The 20,262-nt window shown below is 41.3% G+C and overlaps 1 protein-coding gene and 1 long non-coding RNA gene across 4 annotated transcripts in view; one reads left to right on the forward strand and one right to left on the reverse strand.

The window, feature by feature from the left end:
* The window catches only part of LOC117065928, a 151,104-nt gene extending 137,892 nt beyond the window's left edge, over positions 1–13,212 (forward strand). For all 3 annotated transcript variants that reach the window (XR_004430104.1, XR_004430101.1, XR_004430105.1), the window contains one exon: positions 11,293–13,212. This is a non-coding gene — a long non-coding RNA (uncharacterized LOC117065928). The remainder of the gene's footprint in view (positions 1–11,292) is intronic.
* CCDC192 (coiled-coil domain containing 192) overlaps positions 11,000–20,262 on the reverse strand; it is a 241,297-nt gene continuing 232,034 nt past the window's right edge. The window contains exon 7 of the mRNA XM_033181366.1: positions 11,000–11,331. Within this exon, the coding sequence (XP_033037257.1) occupies positions 11,045–11,331 (287 nt within the window). The 3' untranslated portion in view covers positions 11,000–11,044. The remainder of the gene's footprint in view (positions 11,332–20,262) is intronic.

The raw sequence follows: 20,262 nt of genomic DNA on the forward strand, positions 1-20,262 counted from the left end.
ATTAAAATCTACTGTTGGCCAAGCATGGTGGCTCATACCTGCAATGCCAGCATTTTTGGAGGCCAAGACAGGTGGATAGCTTGAGCCTGGGAGTTTGAGACCAGTCTGGGCAACATACTGAGACCCTGTCTCTACAATAAATTAAAACAAAACAAAACTAAATGCCAGGAGCATGAGTACACAACAGTAGTCCCAGCCACTTGGGAGACTGAGGTGGGAGGATGCCTTGAGCCCAGGAGATCGAGGCTGCAGTGAGCTGTGATTGAGCCACTGCACTCCAACCCAGACGACAGAGTGATACCCATTCTCAGAGAAAAAAGCAATCTACCATTGGAGATGAAAAAGTATTGCAAGATTTCAAATATATATATTTTTCTCATTACAGCCTTCACCTCCTGGGCCTAAGTGATCCTCCCACCTCAGTCTCCCAAGTAGTTGGGACAACAGGTACACAACAAGCTAATTTTTGTAATTTTTGTTGAGTTGAGGTTTCACCATGTTGCCCAGGCTGGTCTCAAACTCCTGGGCCCAAGCCATCTGCCAACCTCGGCCTCCCACAGTGCTGGGATTACAGGTGCAAGCCACTGTGCCTGGCCCTCAGTGAATTTTTAATGTTAGTTCTCTTAATCACGTGTGGATTATTTTCAGGCTGAAAGGTATATCAGTGCCATTTCATTATCTAACCCACTGTGGTTCTGTAAAACTGTTTCAAAGAAATGGAACAGAGTGAAGACTCTTATAAAATGCTCTCTGACACGGAGGACAATTAAGTTGCTTATTTTGTGAAGCCACTGTACTCCACCATAACTCTGGTCACCAGAAGAGAAGGAAGAAGCATTTGTGAGCATCTGATTGCTGTAAGACACAGTATGGGTGTGCTTTCCCAAGTTATCTCACTTTAAGGAAAGTTCTAATCAATCTCATTCTGGGGTAATTTTCACCAGGCTCATAACAAACTTCACTGTCTCAGTGCTGACTGGAAATAATACAACAATTTTAACTCTCTCTTTTCATTTATCCGGGTAAAGTGCGAAAGAAGTTCAGATCAGTAGTGTCCTGTTTAGTCTTTAGCTATTGTAGTTAATCGTGCCTACTCAAGACATCTGGGAAAACTCTAATCAAACATGTAGGACAACTAAAGTAGTACAAAGAAAAAAATAACATGTATCTCGATTTTCCACTTAGTCATGTAACATATGTCATTTCGTCCAATGATTTGCTCTGTAGAGAGCTCACTAAATCAGTATAATGTTTGTTTGTGTGTTGGGACTTAGGACTTACAGATTTACCACACATTTCCCTATGGGAAAAAATCACAACTATCCCAACCTATTAAGGGTTATTATTAGTACTGATGAGAAAAGATGTTTCTTGGGATTGATTCCCTGGAAGATATTTTCCATGCATTTGGTTTGTAATGCAACTATTTTATTTTCCAATTTTAATTACTAAAAAAGGAAATTTACATATAGACACAGGCTCTCTTTTAAAAATTTAATTCCTTTTTCTCAGTAGAGATTGAGTTCTCTAGTTCTTGCTGAAAAAGTAGCAGATGGGAATAAGCTCTCTCAAATTATACATCACTCTAGAGGCCTATTGAATTTCAATATTGGATGGCGTCTCAGGCAAGCGTCACTATGATCTGATGCTTGAAACAACTCCCATCATTATAGTTAGCCCTTCCACAGCCTGAGCTCCTGACTCACAGGCACTCTGACATCTTTACAAGGTAACTACTATATTTCACAACTGTGGAGCAAACACCAAGAAGGAAAAACAATATTCTGTCTTCAGAATCTCAGTTTATTAAAGTATGTAGCAACCAGCAATCTAGAGAACAACCTCATGGAATGGGTCTAAGTTTCTATGGCAAAATAGTATGACTGGGTATCCCAGAGGATAATCGGATTAATTTAAGTTCTTGGCATCTTTGCTACACTGGAGGTCAGGCAGAGAAGAAAGGAAGCCATGGCTCTTCTCTATACCTAGACCGACCTTCAGAAATCTGAATCTGCATACTGAAGCCCTAGACCTTCATCTAAGTGCCTGAATCTGCAATCTACTGCAGATGCTAAATGACCTGGCTCTCTGAAGGTTATCTGCCCCTACAAAGTAGCATTCATTCTCTCCAGAATGTCCAGAGCATGGAGAATTAAAGAAGAGTTCCTTCTAATCACTTTCAAATATATTTGTAAGAGAAACTATGGCATAGAAAACCTCTCCTCCTGATTTCTTTTTACTGGCCATTACTTGAATCTACTATTTAATACACTTAAAATGTATAGTAAACATCTCTGAGGCAATAACAAGAAACTATATGATTCTATGCGTAAATTTGGGCTAAATCTAGACATCTGACATGATTGCTAAAGCATATGATATGTACAAACTCAGAATAAGTATTCAGTAACGGTTTCTTGAGTGAACGAGTGAATATATACTCTGGCTATCAATCTATTTTAAAAAACAGAAAATTTTAACAAAAATGACAGCGTGGTGAGAAGATTTCTACTTCAGCTTATAGTGGTACTGCTCTGTAAATCTTTGGAATAGTAAAGGATGTTATGGCAGAGAAAGAAACTTTGTTTTAGCTTAAACATTCCCATATGAATCCAGGCATGGTGGCTCATGGCTGTAATCCCAGCGCTTTAGGGAGGCCACGGCAAGAGGATTGCTTCAGGCCAAGAGTTCAAGACCAGGCTAGGCAATAAATTGAAACCCCATCTCCGCAAAAAGTAAAAAATTAGCCAGGTGTGATGGCATGTGGCTGTGGTCCTAGCTGCCAGGGAGGCTGAAATGGGAGGATTGCTTGAGGCCAGAGGTTCAAGGTTGCAGTGAGCTATGCTTTTACCACTGCCCTCCAGCCTGTGTGACAGAGTGAGATCCTGTCTCAAAACAAACAAACAAAAAAGAAATATAAAACTTTGATATGAGTTATCAGCAGCTGGATTTCTAGAGTTATGACTTTAATTCATCTTTGAAGATGCCTTCCTTTCTATTAGAAAGTCACAAAAATGGTCATTTAATTATGAGAATGCAAATACCTACTTCTTGAGATGGAAGTCACCATATACCTGAGTACAGATACACAGATTGAGATACTAAGCAGTCTGTAAAGTAGTGTGTATAGAGAACATTTCCTCCTAAATATAGATTTTTATGCGACTTCTGGTATCCCACGGAGGGTGTCATTTAGGCTTGAATAACCCAGGTTCTAGGACATATGGTTGAAATCTGTGAGATCAGGCCACTGACCTTAAAGGGAAGTTATGTGGGTCTCTTGCCTTCAGAAAATGCTGGTTCTGGTAGTAATCACTTACCTATTTAGCTATGCTTGTGATGTGGGTAAAATGACATTTTGCTGTCAGAATTCCCCACCACATACAAAACAGATTGAAAAAGTAAGATTTATAAGCTGTCTTGAAGTCATGAGAATGAGGCAGTGGGCTCTTAGTAACTTTCTTTAGGTTTTCTTTTCCTTCTTTATTATACATGTGGAAATGTGTATTAATGTTAAATGTAGGATGTAATGCACTCATTTTGAATGTTTGTTTTAGACTATAAATCAAAAGTTCACAACCACAGCATACCAAATCAGACCTGGTATACACAATTGAGAGCATTTCAGGCAGGGTTTACACACCTATAGGACCAGGCAGGCAAGACAAATGCCTTAAGCAGCCCTGCATAAAACAATAGGAAATGGTGGGACCTGGAGCAAAACGTAGAGTGCAGCCCCTACCCTTCTTAAAAACATTTCCTTTAAAACAAAACAAAATAAAACAAAATAAGCAAACAAAAAACAAAACACTGTTCTGTGCCAAACCAAACAGCTGGTCAGTTGAATCTGGACCACTTTTTGGACATCTATAGAGGAGCAACATGAGAAAGAAGATACCCATGGAAAACTCTTTTTCTTATAAATGGGATGGAGTCTGACTTGAGAAAGGGGGTATAGGCAATAAATAGCTTTGTTGTCTAACTGCACAGGAGTGGTGAGTGATAAAATGTATACTGGCCTGGGGGCTACAGATCCTGATTCTGGCATTTTCTAGTTGTAAGGTTAGGACTAGTTATCTAGCTAAAATCTTCTCATGATGATCAAATAAAATAATCTATTTGAAATGTTTTAAATTACTGTAAATTGCTGTGTAAATATTAGTTACATTCCTATATACATAGCTGACGGCTAGTAAATGCAGGTCCGGAACAAGATAGTGGGCATCCATGATGGGTGTTTGTTGTTCCTTTCACTATCACCATATCAACTTTATTTCAATAGGAGCTAGGCAATAAGGTGCACTTTTTTATTGCAAGGCCAAAGATTATATTATCAGCATTTTTCTTTTAATAATAACTCACTGTTATCGTTACTTGGACCTCATATGACCAAGGGCTGGTTCAGGGCTAGTTCTTTCTCTTCCATTCTGCTATCATCCATTGCCTGTGATATAATCATGCTATATGAAAAGGGTGATATTAGATAATGAACTGTTGGTGAAGCTTATTTGTGACATTGAGGAAAATGGATTAAAGAGTTATTAGATCACATGCCATGTGATTTTCCCATCCAAGAACAGAAAGATTGGGTACTATTGGAATTGTGCACTAAGGGTCATTCTTTGTTAAACAAAAAACAATAGTAAACTGTAGAGATGGAAATGGTCAGATAATTAAATGTCATCCTGCCACAAGCTCATGTTATTGAAAATGTACAACACCATGCTGAATAGGCAAAAGCTGGAAGCAGTCCCCTAGAAAACTGGAACAACACAAGGATGTACTCTGTCACCACTCCTATTCAACATAGTACTGGAAATCCTAGCCAGAGCAATCAGTCCAGGGAAAGAAAGAAAAGGCATCCAAACAGGAAGAGAAGAAGTCAAACTATCTCTGTTTGCAGATGATATGATTCTATACCTAGAAAACCCCACAGTCTCTGGCCAAAAGCATCTAGATCTGCTAAACAACTTCAGCAAAGTTTCAGGATACAAAATCAATGTATAAAAATTGTTTGTATGTTTCTATACACCAACAACATCCAAACTGAGAGTCAAATCAAGAACACAATCCCATTCACAATAGCCAAAAAAGGAATAAAATATCTAGAAATACAGCTAGATACAGAGGGATGAAAGATCTCGACAATGAGGATTATAAAACACTGTTCAAAGAAATCAGAGATGACGGAAGCAAATGGAAAAACATCCCATGCTCATGGATAGGAAGAATCAATATTGCTAAAATAACCATACTGCCCAAAGCAATTTAGAGAATCATTGCTATTCCTATCAAACTACCAATGATTTTCTTCATGAAATTAGAAATAAGAACTATTTTAAAATTCATGCGGAACCAAAAAAGAGTTCAAATAGCTAAGGCAATTCTAAGCAAAAGGAACAAATCTGGAGACATCACATTACCTGACTTCAAACTGTACTACAAGGCTACAGTAATGAAAATAGCATGGTACTGATACAAAAACAGACACATAGACCAATGGAACAGAATAGAGAGCCCAGAAATACTGCCACAAACCTACAACCATCTGCCCTTTGACAAAGTTTACAAAACAAGCAATGGGAAAAGGGAGCTGTACTCAAAAAATGGTGGGACACTAGCTATCTTCAAAAAATGTCTGGGTGGGATAACTAGGTAGCCATATGCAGAAGATTGAAACTGGACCCTGTCTTTACACCATATACAAAAATCAGCTCAAGATGGATTACAGACTTAAATCTTAAGACCTAAAACTATAAAAACCCTGGAAGATAAACTAGAAAACACAATTCCGGATATAGGCTGGGGCAAAGATTTCATGACAAAGACACCAAAAGCAATTCCAACAAAAACAAAAATTGACAAATGGGACCAAATTAAACTAAAGAGTTCCTGCACAGCAAAAGAAACTATCAGCAGAATAAACAGATAACCTACAGAAAGGGAGAAAAAATTTGCCAACTATGCATCCTAAAAAGGTCTAATATGCAGAATCTATAAAGAACTTAAACAAATTACCAAGCAAAGCACGAACAACTCCATTATACAGTGGGCAAAGGTGATGAACAGGCACTTTTCAAAAGAAGATATACATGTGGCCAATAAACATGAGAAAATGCTCAACATCTCTAATCATTAGAAAAATGCAAATCAAAGTCACAGTAATATACAATCTCACATCAGTCAGAATGGCTATTATTAAAAAGTCAAAAAAATAAGACATGCTGGTAAGGTTGCAGAGGAAAGGGAATGCTTATATGCTGCTAGTGGTCATGTAAATTAGTTCAGCCATTGTGGAAAGCAGTGTGGCAATTTCTCCAAGAACTTAAAACAGAAGTACCATTTAACCTAGCAATCCCATTATTGAGCATATACCCACAGGAACATAAATCGTTCTATCATAAGACACATGCACACATATGTTCACTGCAGCACTATTCACAATAGCAAAGTCATGGAATCAACCTAAACGCCCATCAATGGTAGACTGGATAAAGAAAATATGATACATATACACCATGGAATACTATAGCCATAGAAAAGAATGAGCTCATTTCCTTTGCAGCAACATAGATGAAGCTGGAGGCCATAATCGTAAGCAGATTAATGTCAGGGAAAAGAAAACCAAATACTTGTTCTCACTTATAAGTGAGCTAAACTCTCACTTATAAGTGGGAGCTAAACATTGAGTCCACGTGAACACAAAGAAGGGAGCAACAGACACCAAGGCCTACTTGAGGGTGGAGGGTGGGGAGAAGGAGAGTGTCTGGCTTGGAAAATGATTTCTTTGGGAAACTGAAAAGAAGAGCTGTTTTTTGTTTTGTTTTGTTTTACCATAAAAGTCCTAATTTGATTAGGTGTGGGAAACTTCACGGTGAGGCCTGTCTTTTGCCGTGAACTTTGTCCCAGTGTACTTGTTCTTCTATTTTAAAAAGGTTATTTCCTACTTGAACTTGATTCTCCTCTTTTAGCAGGAAAGTTCTCTTGTGTGTGGGAAATCTTAATAAAAAATGTTGTTGTAAAACCATGGAGAAATAATAATAATTATTTCTTTATAATTTGTCTGTTCTTTTTTGTTGTCTAATTTCAAATTATGAGAATCAGGCTTTGAATCTCAAACATTTGGTTTCCTAAGTCTTTTTAAAATGTTAAAAAAATTTTTTTAGAATAGTTTTGTCTTTGCGGTTCCTATATTTGATAATTGCCAAATAAACATTGTTTTTACTTAAGCCTATAACATTTATCAACAATTCTCTTTTTATTGTATTAAACCAAAAATTATTTATTTCAGTGTAATATAGAAGAAAATGATTGGATTTTGAAATAAGCAGAGAGAGAGTATAGGAGATAATTAGAATTGGATTAGATTCATTCTTTTCCAGAAATGCTCTTAGAAAGTACTATAATTTATCTGCTTTTGCTGAACTGAATACTAGAGCAACCCCTGGGCCAGTTACTCCAATGGCTTGCTTTTCTGCTCATCTTTAACAAGGTTATTGCTATGAGTTCAGCTTTCCATGAAAGTATTTGGAAGTCCACTAATATAATAATGAAACTAAATTGTTAAATCCAACATTTACTTAAATTGGTTAGAAATGTTACATATTTAACTTTCTGTCTGAGAAAAGTTCATGCCTGGTGAAAAAGGAGAATTAAAACTATGTATATAGTTCTGTAAATGTTTTTATACTGTTAGGGAATGGCTTGTGTTACTCTTGTTAAGTACCTTATTTCCTGGATTTTCAGTTATTTTTGAATCAGATATATTACCTGATGATTTGCTCAATTTTCATTAAAAATAGGATCATTAGCATATTAATTTCTTTGTTATATTTATACACAATATTTTAATGATCAGTGTGAACTGCCTCAGCAACCCGATTTGCTCTAAGAAAATGAGATTTGTGTTTACAGTGTCGGCTATAATCTGATTTACAGTTTGTCTGAACCAGGTGTTTAACACAATTTGAAGTTTACTACTCAATTCTCTAGAGGTCCGGCAGAACATAGAAATGAACTTTGGGGCATACGATTGCAAAGAGATTTGGCTGGGAATGTGAATTTTTCCACTTTAAAATTTTTCAGGTTGGGCACAGTGGCTCACGCCTGTAATCCTAGAGTTTAGGAAGGCCAAGGCAGGAGGATTGCTTGAAGCCAGGTGTTCGAGACCACCCCGGGCAACATTCCAAGACCCAGTCTCGATAATAAACGAAAACAATTAGCTGAGTGTGGTGGCTCATGCCTGTGGCCCCAGCTACTCCGGAGGCTGAGACAGAAAGATTGCCTGAACCCAGGAGGTTGAGGCTGCAGTGAGCTATGATCACACCACTGCACTCCAGCCTGGGCTGCAGAGTGAGACCCCGTCTCTAAATGGTATTAAATTAGTAAACAAATAAAGGAAAAGAATAAATTTCTCAGAGGCTAATAACACTCCTCCCATCCCCTCACCTCCAACCCTGCATACTTAAAAATTTCTTGTTACTAAGATGTCCCTAACAGAGATTAGTCTATTCATACCTCTGGGCCAAATTTCCTCCCCACTTCTAATTTGGCAGTAACCTAGACCTGAGTCAAGATCAGCTTCTTGTAAAGATGGTTTTGCAGGGTAATATGACCCTTGATGCTTTCTTCTTCGATGGCTGGTCCTTAGATATTTAGAGGTGATAGGCTCAATTAATTATTAATACCAGCTCTTGCTCTGCTTGTTACTTTATCTCCACTGAGAGGCCGCTTTCCTACGGAGGGCTACTCAGGGCATTAGCCAGGGGAAACTGATCTAGAAGTTGACACACAGCTATCTGGAATGTGATGAAAATTTCTCTGTCTCTCCCTACTTTCCTATAGTGAGACTGGGATATCTCATTCCCAATATCCCACGAGATTAAGACAATCTTTGGTCAAATAAAGAGATGGAAACTTGGTTAGCATAATAACACAGGAAAATTGTGGAGATGACAGTTTATCTTGCAGATGGTCCACTCTTAACAAAGGGAAGGATTTAAAGCTTTCTCCTACAAATACACAGTAAGAACATGCTAACCCTCAGTCTCACTATAGGGTCAGGGGCAATGGGCCCTTCATGACTGCGACAGGGACACCTAGGCCAGAGAGATAGAAAAGATCAGGGAAATCATGGGTTTTGGGGAGGTGAGAAAAAGGAGGGACCAGCGAGAAGGGATTTCTGAAGTGGATTCTGTAGGGACTGAAGTGTACCCTATGGAAAAGATAAAGAGGTATTTTTAACTACTTTCTGGGGTAGTGTACATTCATGATCAGTAAGCTGGTTTCATTTCTGATATGGAACTGCACCTGTACATACTTGTAGCCATTGTAGGCAAAACTGGGGTGAAATACAAATATGGGAAATGCTTGCTCTGGTTGAAAACAGAAGCTACTGATAGGACCCATTTTGGGGTTTTTTTGGTGGTGGGGTAACGAACCTCTGGAGTCAATATCAACAAGTTATCTTGTGTGAGTCAAGAACCCAATTAATTCCTTTTTTGTTTTTGAAAAATCACATTTGGAAAATGTGTTTTGTAGGTAGTCGGGATCCGCAATCAGATTATGCAATAGGTAAATAGTGTAGAAGACTCACCCCAGATTTCAAGGAGAAATTCTGCTTCTGGAGATTGTCTATCAGTCTGGGAGCAAAAGTATAATAGGTCTGCTTGAAGCCATCCTTAAGCCAATGTGGCCTAAAATGTAGTTTCTGGAATAAATTCATCAGGAATACCACATGTATTTATTAAAATGCATATCCCTGGACCCTAAACTAGAGGCCAGGAATATACATTCTTGCTGATTACTCATGCTCAGTATGTCTGAGAACCTCTGCTGAAGCAATGCTGATCACGTTTACCCCACGTTCACCCACTTCCCTTCTCCCATTTCCCATCTCTCAATACAATCAGCCTTACTTTAAGGAGATCCTTGTGTGTCTATGAACTTCTGGATGGTGAAAATGGTGATTCTCATGTTTGCTGTGATTTCTAACATCTATAATTGTGCCTTCCAGATAGAAGAGTATTTGATGAGGATTTGTTGAACTAGTTGAATTAAATTGAGAACTAGCATTATAGTCATACTCATGAGACAGCTAGAGCTATTTGCCTGGGTCATGCTGTACCAGAACAGTAAGAACTAAGGACCAAAGTCTTCCTCACAGTTAGTGCCTAGCTGCTCCCTTTGAGTGGGAAATAGTTTATCTGAGGGGGTTGAGTGGAAAAGGAATATGATCTGATTTCTTTTATTCCATTAATTACAGGGCAGATCTCCATTATTCCTGCCAGTGTGTTGCACTGTTCACAGCACATTGGTACAATCATAACAGAAGATTGTATTTTGCTTTGGTTTTAGTCTTCTTCCTAAGGGAAAAATCAGTGTTGTGTTTTTTCCCAGGGAGATGCTGTACTAGGACACTTTTCCCAAAGGACTGCAGCTTTGATTCACCCATTTTTAATTTTTTTTTATTGCTTTAGTTTTATTTCCTTTCTATCCTTGCTAATGTTAATAAAATGCATGCCATAAAGAAATCAACTCCTGAGGACATGAAAGGACAGACCTCATGGCTATTTACTCTGCTGACGGCTCCTGCTCTTATAGCTCCTGCTAAACACCCGCGCATTCACCAGTTTGAAACTGGCCCTCTGCGACAGCTTTCTGTTCACAATAGAGCTGCATACTAAACGGGGTCGGTGCCACCCCTCCCTTGCAGAGTGACAAATCTCTGGTAAGAGGATAATGCTAAGTTCTTTCACCATCTGTCTAGTTTTGTTTTCTTCCCTCCCCCACTGCTACCAGGAATGTCTAAAAACATAGTATTCTACAGCTGCGTGGTTTACGTGACGATTGCTGTCCGAAGGGGAAACATGCAGTGTTTGCTCCTGAACATTTCCTTTATTTTGTTTCCTTCCAATACGGACATTATAGTATACAGTCAAACGCATGAACTTGAACTTGAGTTTGTCACCTAGGACACTACTTGGGATTGGACTTTACCTGGATGGCACTTAATAAACTTTTATTGTTTTCTTACTGGGAATCTTTACAAATTCTCATCAGAGACCACAGGAGGGATGTCATCAGTTGAGAAAACTGGGGCTTCTGGTAAACATCCTGGAGGGTCCTTGACCTCTTGGGGAGGATGGAGACTCCGCTCAGCTTCCAGCTGCTGAATCTTCCTTTCCTTTTCCTCTAAAACTTCTTTCAGCTGAGTGATCCTCTCAGTCTGAAGGGAAACCTGGGTCGACAGTTCCATTATCAGGCTAATTTTTCTATCACCTTCTTCCACAGGTGGGAGACCTCCACAGAACCCTTCCAGCAAGCTGTCTTCTAAAGCAAACAAGAAAAGGAACGTCTGAGAAGCTTTGATTAGATTTCCCAGAAGCTGAAGTGAGGAAAAATGAAAAAGCTTCATTTCTCACGTTCTTAAAAGAGAGCACAGATGTTGCGTCATCTGGTTAGATACCCTGAGAATAAAATCTGGATCCAGTGAGAGGAAAGATTCTGGGTGCTCATGAAAAAAGAAACAAAACAAAACTTGGGAGCCTCTTGAGAGTGTTCAGAATCAGCTTTTGCCAACTCTTGTTTATATGCATTTAACTTTCAATTAACCATGGGAATGATTCATCCATCCATGAAAATCCAATCTACAAACAACAGCCATCCCAAATTTCATGTTATTCTTTTCCCTCAGAATCTTTCACAAGAGCAATGATCAAGTAGAATTATGCTTTGATTTGAATTTTAATTCAATTAAAATAAAAAATGAGATTTGGGCACAGAGGCTCACGCCTGTAATCCCAGCACTTTGGGAGGCAGAGGCAGGCAGATCACAAAGTCAGGAGATCGAGACCATCCTGGCTAACACGGTGAAATCCCGTCTCTGCTAAAAATACAAACAATTAGCCAGGCGTGGTGGCGGGTGCCTTTAGTCCCAGCTACTCAGGAGGCTGAGGCAGGAGAATGGCATAATCCTGGGAGGCAGAGTTTGCAGTGAGCCGAGATCACACTACCGCACTCCAGCCTGGGCGACAGAGCAAGACTCCGTCTCTAAATAAATAAATGAATAACGAAAAGGTTGCCATGCCCTTTCTGGGGCAAGCAATAATGAGGAAAGACCAGTTTCTTAACCCAAGTCAGCTTTAGAGTCGGCAAGGGTGCAATTTGAGGTGATCCAAGAAAACTCTATTAGCGTGGTATTTCCCATACAGATTCATTTCTTTTAGGCCTGAAGTCTTTTTGGCACTTCTTCATAAAATCACAAATACCTCTTGGACATGAAAGCTTATCCTTTATCAATTTCTATCAGTTAACCCTTCAGATGAGGATAAAGGCCTGAGTAATTAAGGACAGAAAGAGGTTCCAACAAAGAGATAAAAGATGAGTGGCCATAAGGAGTCCTTGAAAACACACCTCTCTAGCCCATCAAAAAATGTAGCTCCTTAAATTCAAGTCCATCTTACTAGCCTTTAGCAGTACCCTACCACTGTCGAAATTTCCAGCATTAAATGTCTCTGAGCTATATAAAAGGCAGACTTAGGTGTAAGTAGGAAGAGATGTCAAGGGCTTGGGTATCATTTCAGCACTAATGGAGCTAATGGCATGTATGAATGAACCTGATGCATGGCCTCCATGGTAGATTGTTACAATTGAGGTCCCGAATTTATGAGATTCCCAGTGAAAACAAATCTCACAGCTTCACCTGAGAGAAACATTACTGTCAGTCTCAGATACAAAAGCCTGCTATTATTAGGTTCCTACACACCTGCTGAAAATGGATCACCTTTGCTGTAGTAGTGCATGCAGGCAAAAGAGCATAAAAATAACCCATTTCTCAACAAATAAAAGTAATTGACAGTCATCATGTTCCCAAGGGATCAAGGGGTAAAATCTTTGGCAGCACATTGCATAGTGGGCAGGGTGCTTTTGGCTTCACAAAAGTGTTAAGAGGAGACAGACATCAAGCTATTCTCTGCTCTTAGAAATTATTGACACCTTACTAACATTTCAGAACCCATGGGGAAATTTTTGTTCTGAATTTCTGTTAGAATATTTAAAATTATAACAATATTGAAGATGTTGGTTTGAAGGCGGGGACTGGTGGCTCATGTCTGTAATCCTAGCACTTTGGGAGGCTGAAGCGGGTGGATCACTTGAAATCAGAAGTTCAAGACCAGCCTGGCCAAATAGTGAAACCTCATCTCTACTAAAAACACAAATATTAGCTACGTGTGGTGGTGCACACCTGTAATCCCAGCTACTCGGGAGGCTGAGGCTCAAGAATCACTTGAACCCGGGAGGTGGAGGTTGCAGTGAGCTGAGATTGCGCCACAGCACTCCAGCCTGGGCAACAGAGTGAGATTCCATCTCAAAAAAAAAAAAAAGATGTTGCTTTCAGTACCTTTCATAAGTTAACGAGCAATGGGAAAACATCTCAAATTTCAAAAGAGCATTCAGTTCATTGCCTCTGCGATAAGCCTGTACTTTCCAGCCTAGGAGAGGGAGTCCATATGGCAGGAGGCCTTTCTCATCTCCAGATATGCCAAGGTCTCACCTTTCCTTTCATTTGGCTGGAGCTGTGCTGTCCAATACAATAGTCACTAGTCACATGTGACCATTAAGCAATGGAATGTAGCTAGTCTGAATAGAGATGTGCTTTAACGTAAAATACACAGTTGACTGGAAGATTTAGTTTAAAAAATGTTAAATACTTCAAATTTTCTATATTGCTTATGCATTGACATATTTAGAATATATTGTGCTAAAGAAAATGTATTTTTAAAATAATTTCACTGACTTATTTTTATGTCTTGAAAAATGTGGCTCCTAGAAAATGTAAAATACATGGCTTGCATTTGTGGCTCCCATTATATTTCCGTTGGATAATGTGCTGGGCTAGCATTTCCTTCCAGATGAGCACTTTCTGAAACCCAGGTGGATATATTACCTCGAGATGGCTCTGGTTAACCTGCACAGATATTATTTGAGAGGGAGGATTTCTGGTTCTCAACCATTGGCACAGAGATCATTTTTCTGTTACCCCAGAGGATGGAGTCATGGAAATCAAAGTTTGACAAAAAGTGATGACTGCCAATTAATTTTATTTACTGAGGAATGGGTGACTTCTTGCCTGAATGCACTACCACAGCAAAGCTGCCCCACCTTAAGCAGGTGTGTAGGTATCCAGGTAGCAAGCTTTTGTATCCGTGACTGACAGCTCAGTCCCTAAGCTACTCCTTAAACTACGTAAGAAACTGATTCAGATGGGTTGAAGTGAGTTTCATCAGGAGTGGGAGAAGGAAAATGGCAGCAAAGTGCCCAGGGAAGATGCCAAGGAGGGGAGCAGTGAGCAGCGGGGGATGCAGGGCCTCGGCAGGGGGCAGGGGTGGAGGGGGGTGCATTGGAGCCTCACTGTGCCTGTCTGACATCTTCCTCTTTGACTTCTCCTTCCATCTTTTCTCTCCCCAGTTTTTCCTCTGCTTTTAGAATGAGTTGTTTTTAGTGGATGTGTACAATGAAGAAAAAGGAGTTTAGTGCCACCCCTGGTCAAACTGGTCAACAAGTTTTTAGACAATGCAATATAGGTAGAGTTCACCCAGCTCTAATGATACAGCAGCAAAAATGCAGCAAAGTGGCATTGCGTAGGCAGTCAGGGTCACTAGCACCACATCCTCCTTCTGGAAGAGAGTATTACAGGGAGACAGTAGAAAGAAAATGAGAGGAGAAGCGGGTGTCTAGGCAGCTTGGGCTGTTATCACAAAGTACCACAGATGGGGCGGCTTAAACAAGAAACATTTATCTTTTATAGTTCTGGGGGCTGCAAGTCTTAGATCAGGGTGTCAGGATGGTCAGGTTCTGGTGAGGACTCTCTTCCTGGCCACCTTTATGCTGCGTCCTTATGAGAGGTGACAATGTGCTAGCAGCTCTCACTCTCAGCGCCTCCTCGGCCTAGGCGTCCACTCTGGTTTCGCTTGAGGAGCCCTTCAGCCTGCCACGGCACCGTGGGAGCCCCTCTCTGAGCTGGCTGAGGCCGGAGCCTCCTCCCTCTGCTTGTGGGGCAGGTGTGGAGGGAGAGGCACAGGCGGGAACCGGAGCTGCGCAGGGCACTCGCGGGCCAGTGCAAGTTCCGGCAGGCGGGGGCACGGGCTCGCCGGGCCCTGCACACGGAGCCGCCAGCTGGTGGTGCCCGCCAAGGGCAGAGAGGGGCTTAGCACCCAGGCCAGTAGCTGCCGAGGTTGCAGCCAGGTCCCCCAGCAGGGCCGGCCCGCCGGCACTGCACTCAAATTCTCAAATTCCTGCAGGGTTTAGCTGCCTCCCTGCGGGGCAGGGCTCAGGATCTGCAGCCCGCCATGTCTGAACTGCCCCCTGCAGTGGGCTCCCGTACTGAGTCTCCCCCATGGGCACCGCCCCCTGCTCCATGGCACCTGGTCCCATGGACAGCCCAAGGGCTGAGGAGTGCAGGCGCAGCTCGGGACTGGCGGGCAGCTCCACCTGCAGGCCCAGTGCAGTATCCACTGGGTGAAGCCAGCTGGGCTCCTGAACTGGATGGGGACTTGGAGAACTTTTATATCTAGACTGAGGATTGTATGTGCACCAATCAGCACTCTGTATCTAGCTAACCTAGTGGGGACTTGGAGAATTTTTCCCTCTAGCATTCTGTGTCTAGCTCAAGGATTGTACATGCACCAATCAGCACTCTGCATCTAGCTCAGGGTTTGTAAATACACCAATCAGCACTCTGCATCTAGCTCAGGGTTTGTAAATACACCAATCAGCACTCTGCATCTATCTCAGGGTTTGTAAATACACCAATTGGTACTCTGTATCTAGCTAAGGTAGTGGAGACTTGGAGGACTAGCACTCTGTGACTCTGTGTCTAGCTCAAGGATTGTAAATGCACCAGTCAGCAGCACTCCGGACGCGCTACCTATAAGAGCTATAACACTCACCACGAAGGTTTGCAGTTTCATTCCTGACAGTGAGACCGTGAACCCACCAGAAGAAAGAAGTTCCAGACACATCTGAATGTCTGAAGGAACAGACTGCAGACACACCATCTTTAAGAACTGTAACACTCACTGCAAGGGTCTGCAGTTTCATTCTTGAAGGCAGTGAGATGAAGAACCCACCAATTCTGGACACACTCACATGGCAGAAAGAAAGAGACCAAAAGCTCTCTCATGTCTCTTCTTATAAGGGCACTGGCTGCATCACGAAAGGTCCATCCAAGCCTAATTATTTCCCGCAGACCCCATCTCCAAATGCCATCTAGGCGGGGGCTAGGGCTTCAACACAGTAATTTTGATGGGGACGTAATTCAGTCCGTAGCACAAAAGGAGGACAGTCAGATAAGGAGTAGAGTAGATGCTGAAAAAAGAGAGATGGCATGAGGATTCCCACTGTATTGTTCTCATGTATTAAATGAAAATGCGAATAGACAACCTAAAGACATACTAAAAATAAAAAAAATTCTCATACAAGTATATTTTACTACTAGTCTATTTACGCATGTAAAATAAATCTTTTGTTCCATTTCTAAACACATTACAACTAACGTGTTTAAAACTCTTCAGCAAAGTAGGGGACTTCAAGAGCCTCATGTCCTATTTGTATTGGAAAGTGCCCAAGGCCACCGCAGTGAGTTTTCTAGAATCGCCCACTAACCATCTCCCTCCTTTCCCCCCATCTAGTCTCCCTCATCTGTAACAGGAAGTGATGTGTGTCCCCAAAGTCCTGACAGCTCTACATGTCCCACACTTCACACAGCTGTGGTCTCTCATAGGCTTCTGCTGGCAGCTCAGTCTTGCCACGGTGGTGCTCCCTGAAGCCTGGAGGTGCTGTTATCTGACCAGATCATCTCAGCCTTAACCTCACACCCACAGGATCCAGGAAACCCAGAGATTGCAACAAGAAAGGCTCTTCTTTCTTGAGACAGGGAGGAAAAACCTGATTAGCAACAATGAGGGTATAAACTCATCACTTTTGCCACTACTGCAGGGGTTTTTACAGTCATACATCATTTTTCATCATTTTCCCTCTTTCTACCATTACTTAAAAGAGATGTAAGGACTGAGAATGAGGGTTTAGCGTCCTTGCAAAAAGGCTACAGGGGATGGCCGGTGGGAGTTCGGCAGGGTTAGAAAGATTTAGTGAGAGAAGAGGCAGTCCCAGCATTCTGCCTTTGGCTGACCCAGGCTGTACCCACTTTTCTATGTCAGCCTTGAAAGACCAAAGGCCCAGTAGAAAATACATTGCCTTTGGCCATTTCTAGCTTCCTGTTCTTCATACCCTCAAAACCTTCATGCTCTGAGAAAAGTGACATGCGCGAGTTACATCAAAAATGACTAATAATGGCTAAATAGATAACAACAGAGGCGACTGTAGTTGAAGGAGTACCTTAAGAGACTGAGAGTTGTGTCATGCGCATCCATGTGAAGAGACCACCAAACAGACTTTGTGTGAGCAGTAAAGCTTTTTAATCACCTGGGTGCAGGCGAGTTGAATCCAAAGAGAGAGTCAGCGAAGGGAGATAGGGGTGGGGCCGTTTTATAGGATTTGGGTGGGCAGTGGAAAATCACAGTCAAAGGGGGTTTTTCTTTTGAGGGTAGGGGCGGGGGTCGCAAGGTGCTCAGTGAGGGAACTTCTGAGCCAGGAGGAGTTTTACAATGTAATATCATCAGTTAAGGCAGGAACCGGCCATTTTCACTACTTTTGTGATTCTTCACTTGCTTCAGGCCATCTGGATGTATACGTGCAGGCTTGGGCTCAGAGACCTGACAAGTTGACTATATTTTTGGGGTGATCCAGTCTCACCTGCTACCCATTATAGGAATTATTTCTGTAACATCTCTTTGATTCTTTTCTTTTTCTGAAACAGTTTCGCTCCTGTTGCCCAGGCTGGAGTGCAATGGCGCAATCTTGGCTCACCGCAAACTCCGCCTCCCCGGGTTCAAGCGATTCTCCTGCCTCAGCCTCCTGAGTAGCTAGGATTACAGGCGTGTACCACAACACCCGGCTAATTTTGTATTTTTAGTAGAGACGGGGTTTCTCCATGTTGACCAGGATGGTCTCGAACTCCCAATCTCAGGTAATCCACCTGCCTTGGGCCTCCCTAAGTGCTGGGATTACAGGTGTGAGCCATCATGCCTGACCTCTCTTTGATAATTTTCTAAGCAAGTGGCTCTCAGTCACTGGTGTCCCTCCAGCTCTTCAGAGGTTGGCTGCCAATTGTAATCAATGAGTTAAAAATCTGCATTTTGTGATCACTGCAGTTGCACACTGTTACAGAGAGACCTGACAGTGGGAATGCCGCCAAACATAGACTGGGAGGACAGTAGGGCACCACTTGTTGCTAATCAGAGCAAGAAGCAGTGGTTTCATATTAGGTCAACAGACCTAGAATAAGTGAAAACATTGCTTCACGAGTCCAAGAAGTTAACATTTTTCTGTAAACAGTGATACTGGGCTGAAAAGTGACCCAATGAATAGGAGAAAGAGTTCTTTTAGATTTTCTAAATACTTCTTGCTAAAAAGGATTGTCCCCGTTTTGATTTCTTTATGGCTGCCACCAAAAAATATGTGTTAAACAGAGAAATGCTGAGAAGCACTAATCTAATTTCTGATCCAACTACTTCTAACAACGGGAAATATACTTGTTTCTAGCCAGATCCCAGGTATCCTCCATAGTCATCTTCTTGTTCATTCATTCATCCAATAATTATGTTTGGGAACCTGCACATAGAGAATAAATAAGATAAAATGTTGGCTCCCAGAGCTGCAGCTTCACAGTGGAGTAGGGGAGGGGCAGCACTGAGTTAATGAAATTCGGGATTAGCCTAAACAAACACCTCAGCTGGAAGTTTACTTTTCTCTCTGCCTTTCAAGCAAATGACTAAGGCTGCCAGGTATTTACTGAACAAGAAAGACTCAACAAGGATCACCGGTGGGTGAGGTGATTAAATACCTCATTCCACCAGAGCCACCCAGGATTGCTGTTTGGCCTAAAGGACAATGTCAGCTTCCTCCTCTGTATAAATGCCCATCACTCTGACTCACTACGCGCTGGTTTCAAAAGTTGTGTTTTATTTGTCAGCAACCACCACAGAGTCCAGGTTCACCTCTTGCCATACTTGGACTTGCACAGTCCACACACCTTTAGGATATATTCTTTAGAAATATATCCCTCCCACTTAAATTAACAAACCTAAACAAAACAACTTTTTAGGTTTTCTATCCTTCTCTAGATTTTTACACTGAAAGTTTGCAAATGGCTATTCTCTGAAATAAATGATTCACTTTTTTTGTATTGTAGTACAAATATTTGTCTTTTTGAAAATCAAATAAGTCCTAGGTCTTGAGGTTTAATCTATCTTACCCCTTTTAATGTTTTTATTTGTAAAGAGGCCAATCTCTGTAGTGCCAAATGACTGACTTCAAAGGTACTTTGATTTCCTTCCACTAAAGCTGTGAACATTTAGGATCCATCTGAAGTAGGCATGTGTTCATTGATTTGGAAAAAGCAAGCAGCATTATAAGAATAGAATTGATTGGCAAAGAGGTTTGGTCACTAAAAAGAATTGAAATGTAGTATAATATTAGCTAGGAATTTTTTATAATATTTCATAATGAAGATCAGTCTTATAATAGTTATATTTTAGAGGAAAAATTTGAAATGCAATGGCACGCTGGAGGGAATATACATTTTCACCTAGTAGCAGGCCCAAACCTGAGAGTTTAAGAAGCTCTGTTTCTGTGAGTGATTTAGAAGGGAACAATACTTAGTTGAGACCATGATGGAAGGGCTGCAGCCTGAATGACATGGGGTAGTGCTCCTGAGAGTAGCGGATCAGAGAGCCTGTAGAACACCCAATGACAAGGAAAACAAGAGGCAAGAGAGACCATGTAGGAAGCAGTTCTTGCTTACTGCTCATCTGGGCCTCAAGAATTTGTGGTGCCTGCATACCTTAGTCTGCTTAGGCTGCCTTAGTTTATAAACAACATAATTTTATTTCTCATAGTTCTGGAGACTGGGAAGTTGAAGATCAAAGTACCGACACGTTCATTGTCTAGTGAGGACCCAATCCTCATAGATGGTGCCTCCCAGCTGTGTCCATACATGGTGGAAAAGCCAACAGGCTCCCTCAAGATTCTTTTATAAAGCATTACTCCCATCCATGAAGGCTCTTCCCTCATGACCTAGTGACCTCCTAAAGACTTCACCTTTTAATAGCAACCCACTGGGGACTGGATGTCAACATGTAT

This window comes from Trachypithecus francoisi, unplaced genomic scaffold (genome assembly GCF_009764315.1).
Source record: "Trachypithecus francoisi isolate TF-2019V2 unplaced genomic scaffold, Tfra_2.0 Lachesis_group2, whole genome shotgun sequence".
Taxonomy (NCBI): Eukaryota; Metazoa; Chordata; class Mammalia; order Primates; family Cercopithecidae; genus Trachypithecus; species Trachypithecus francoisi.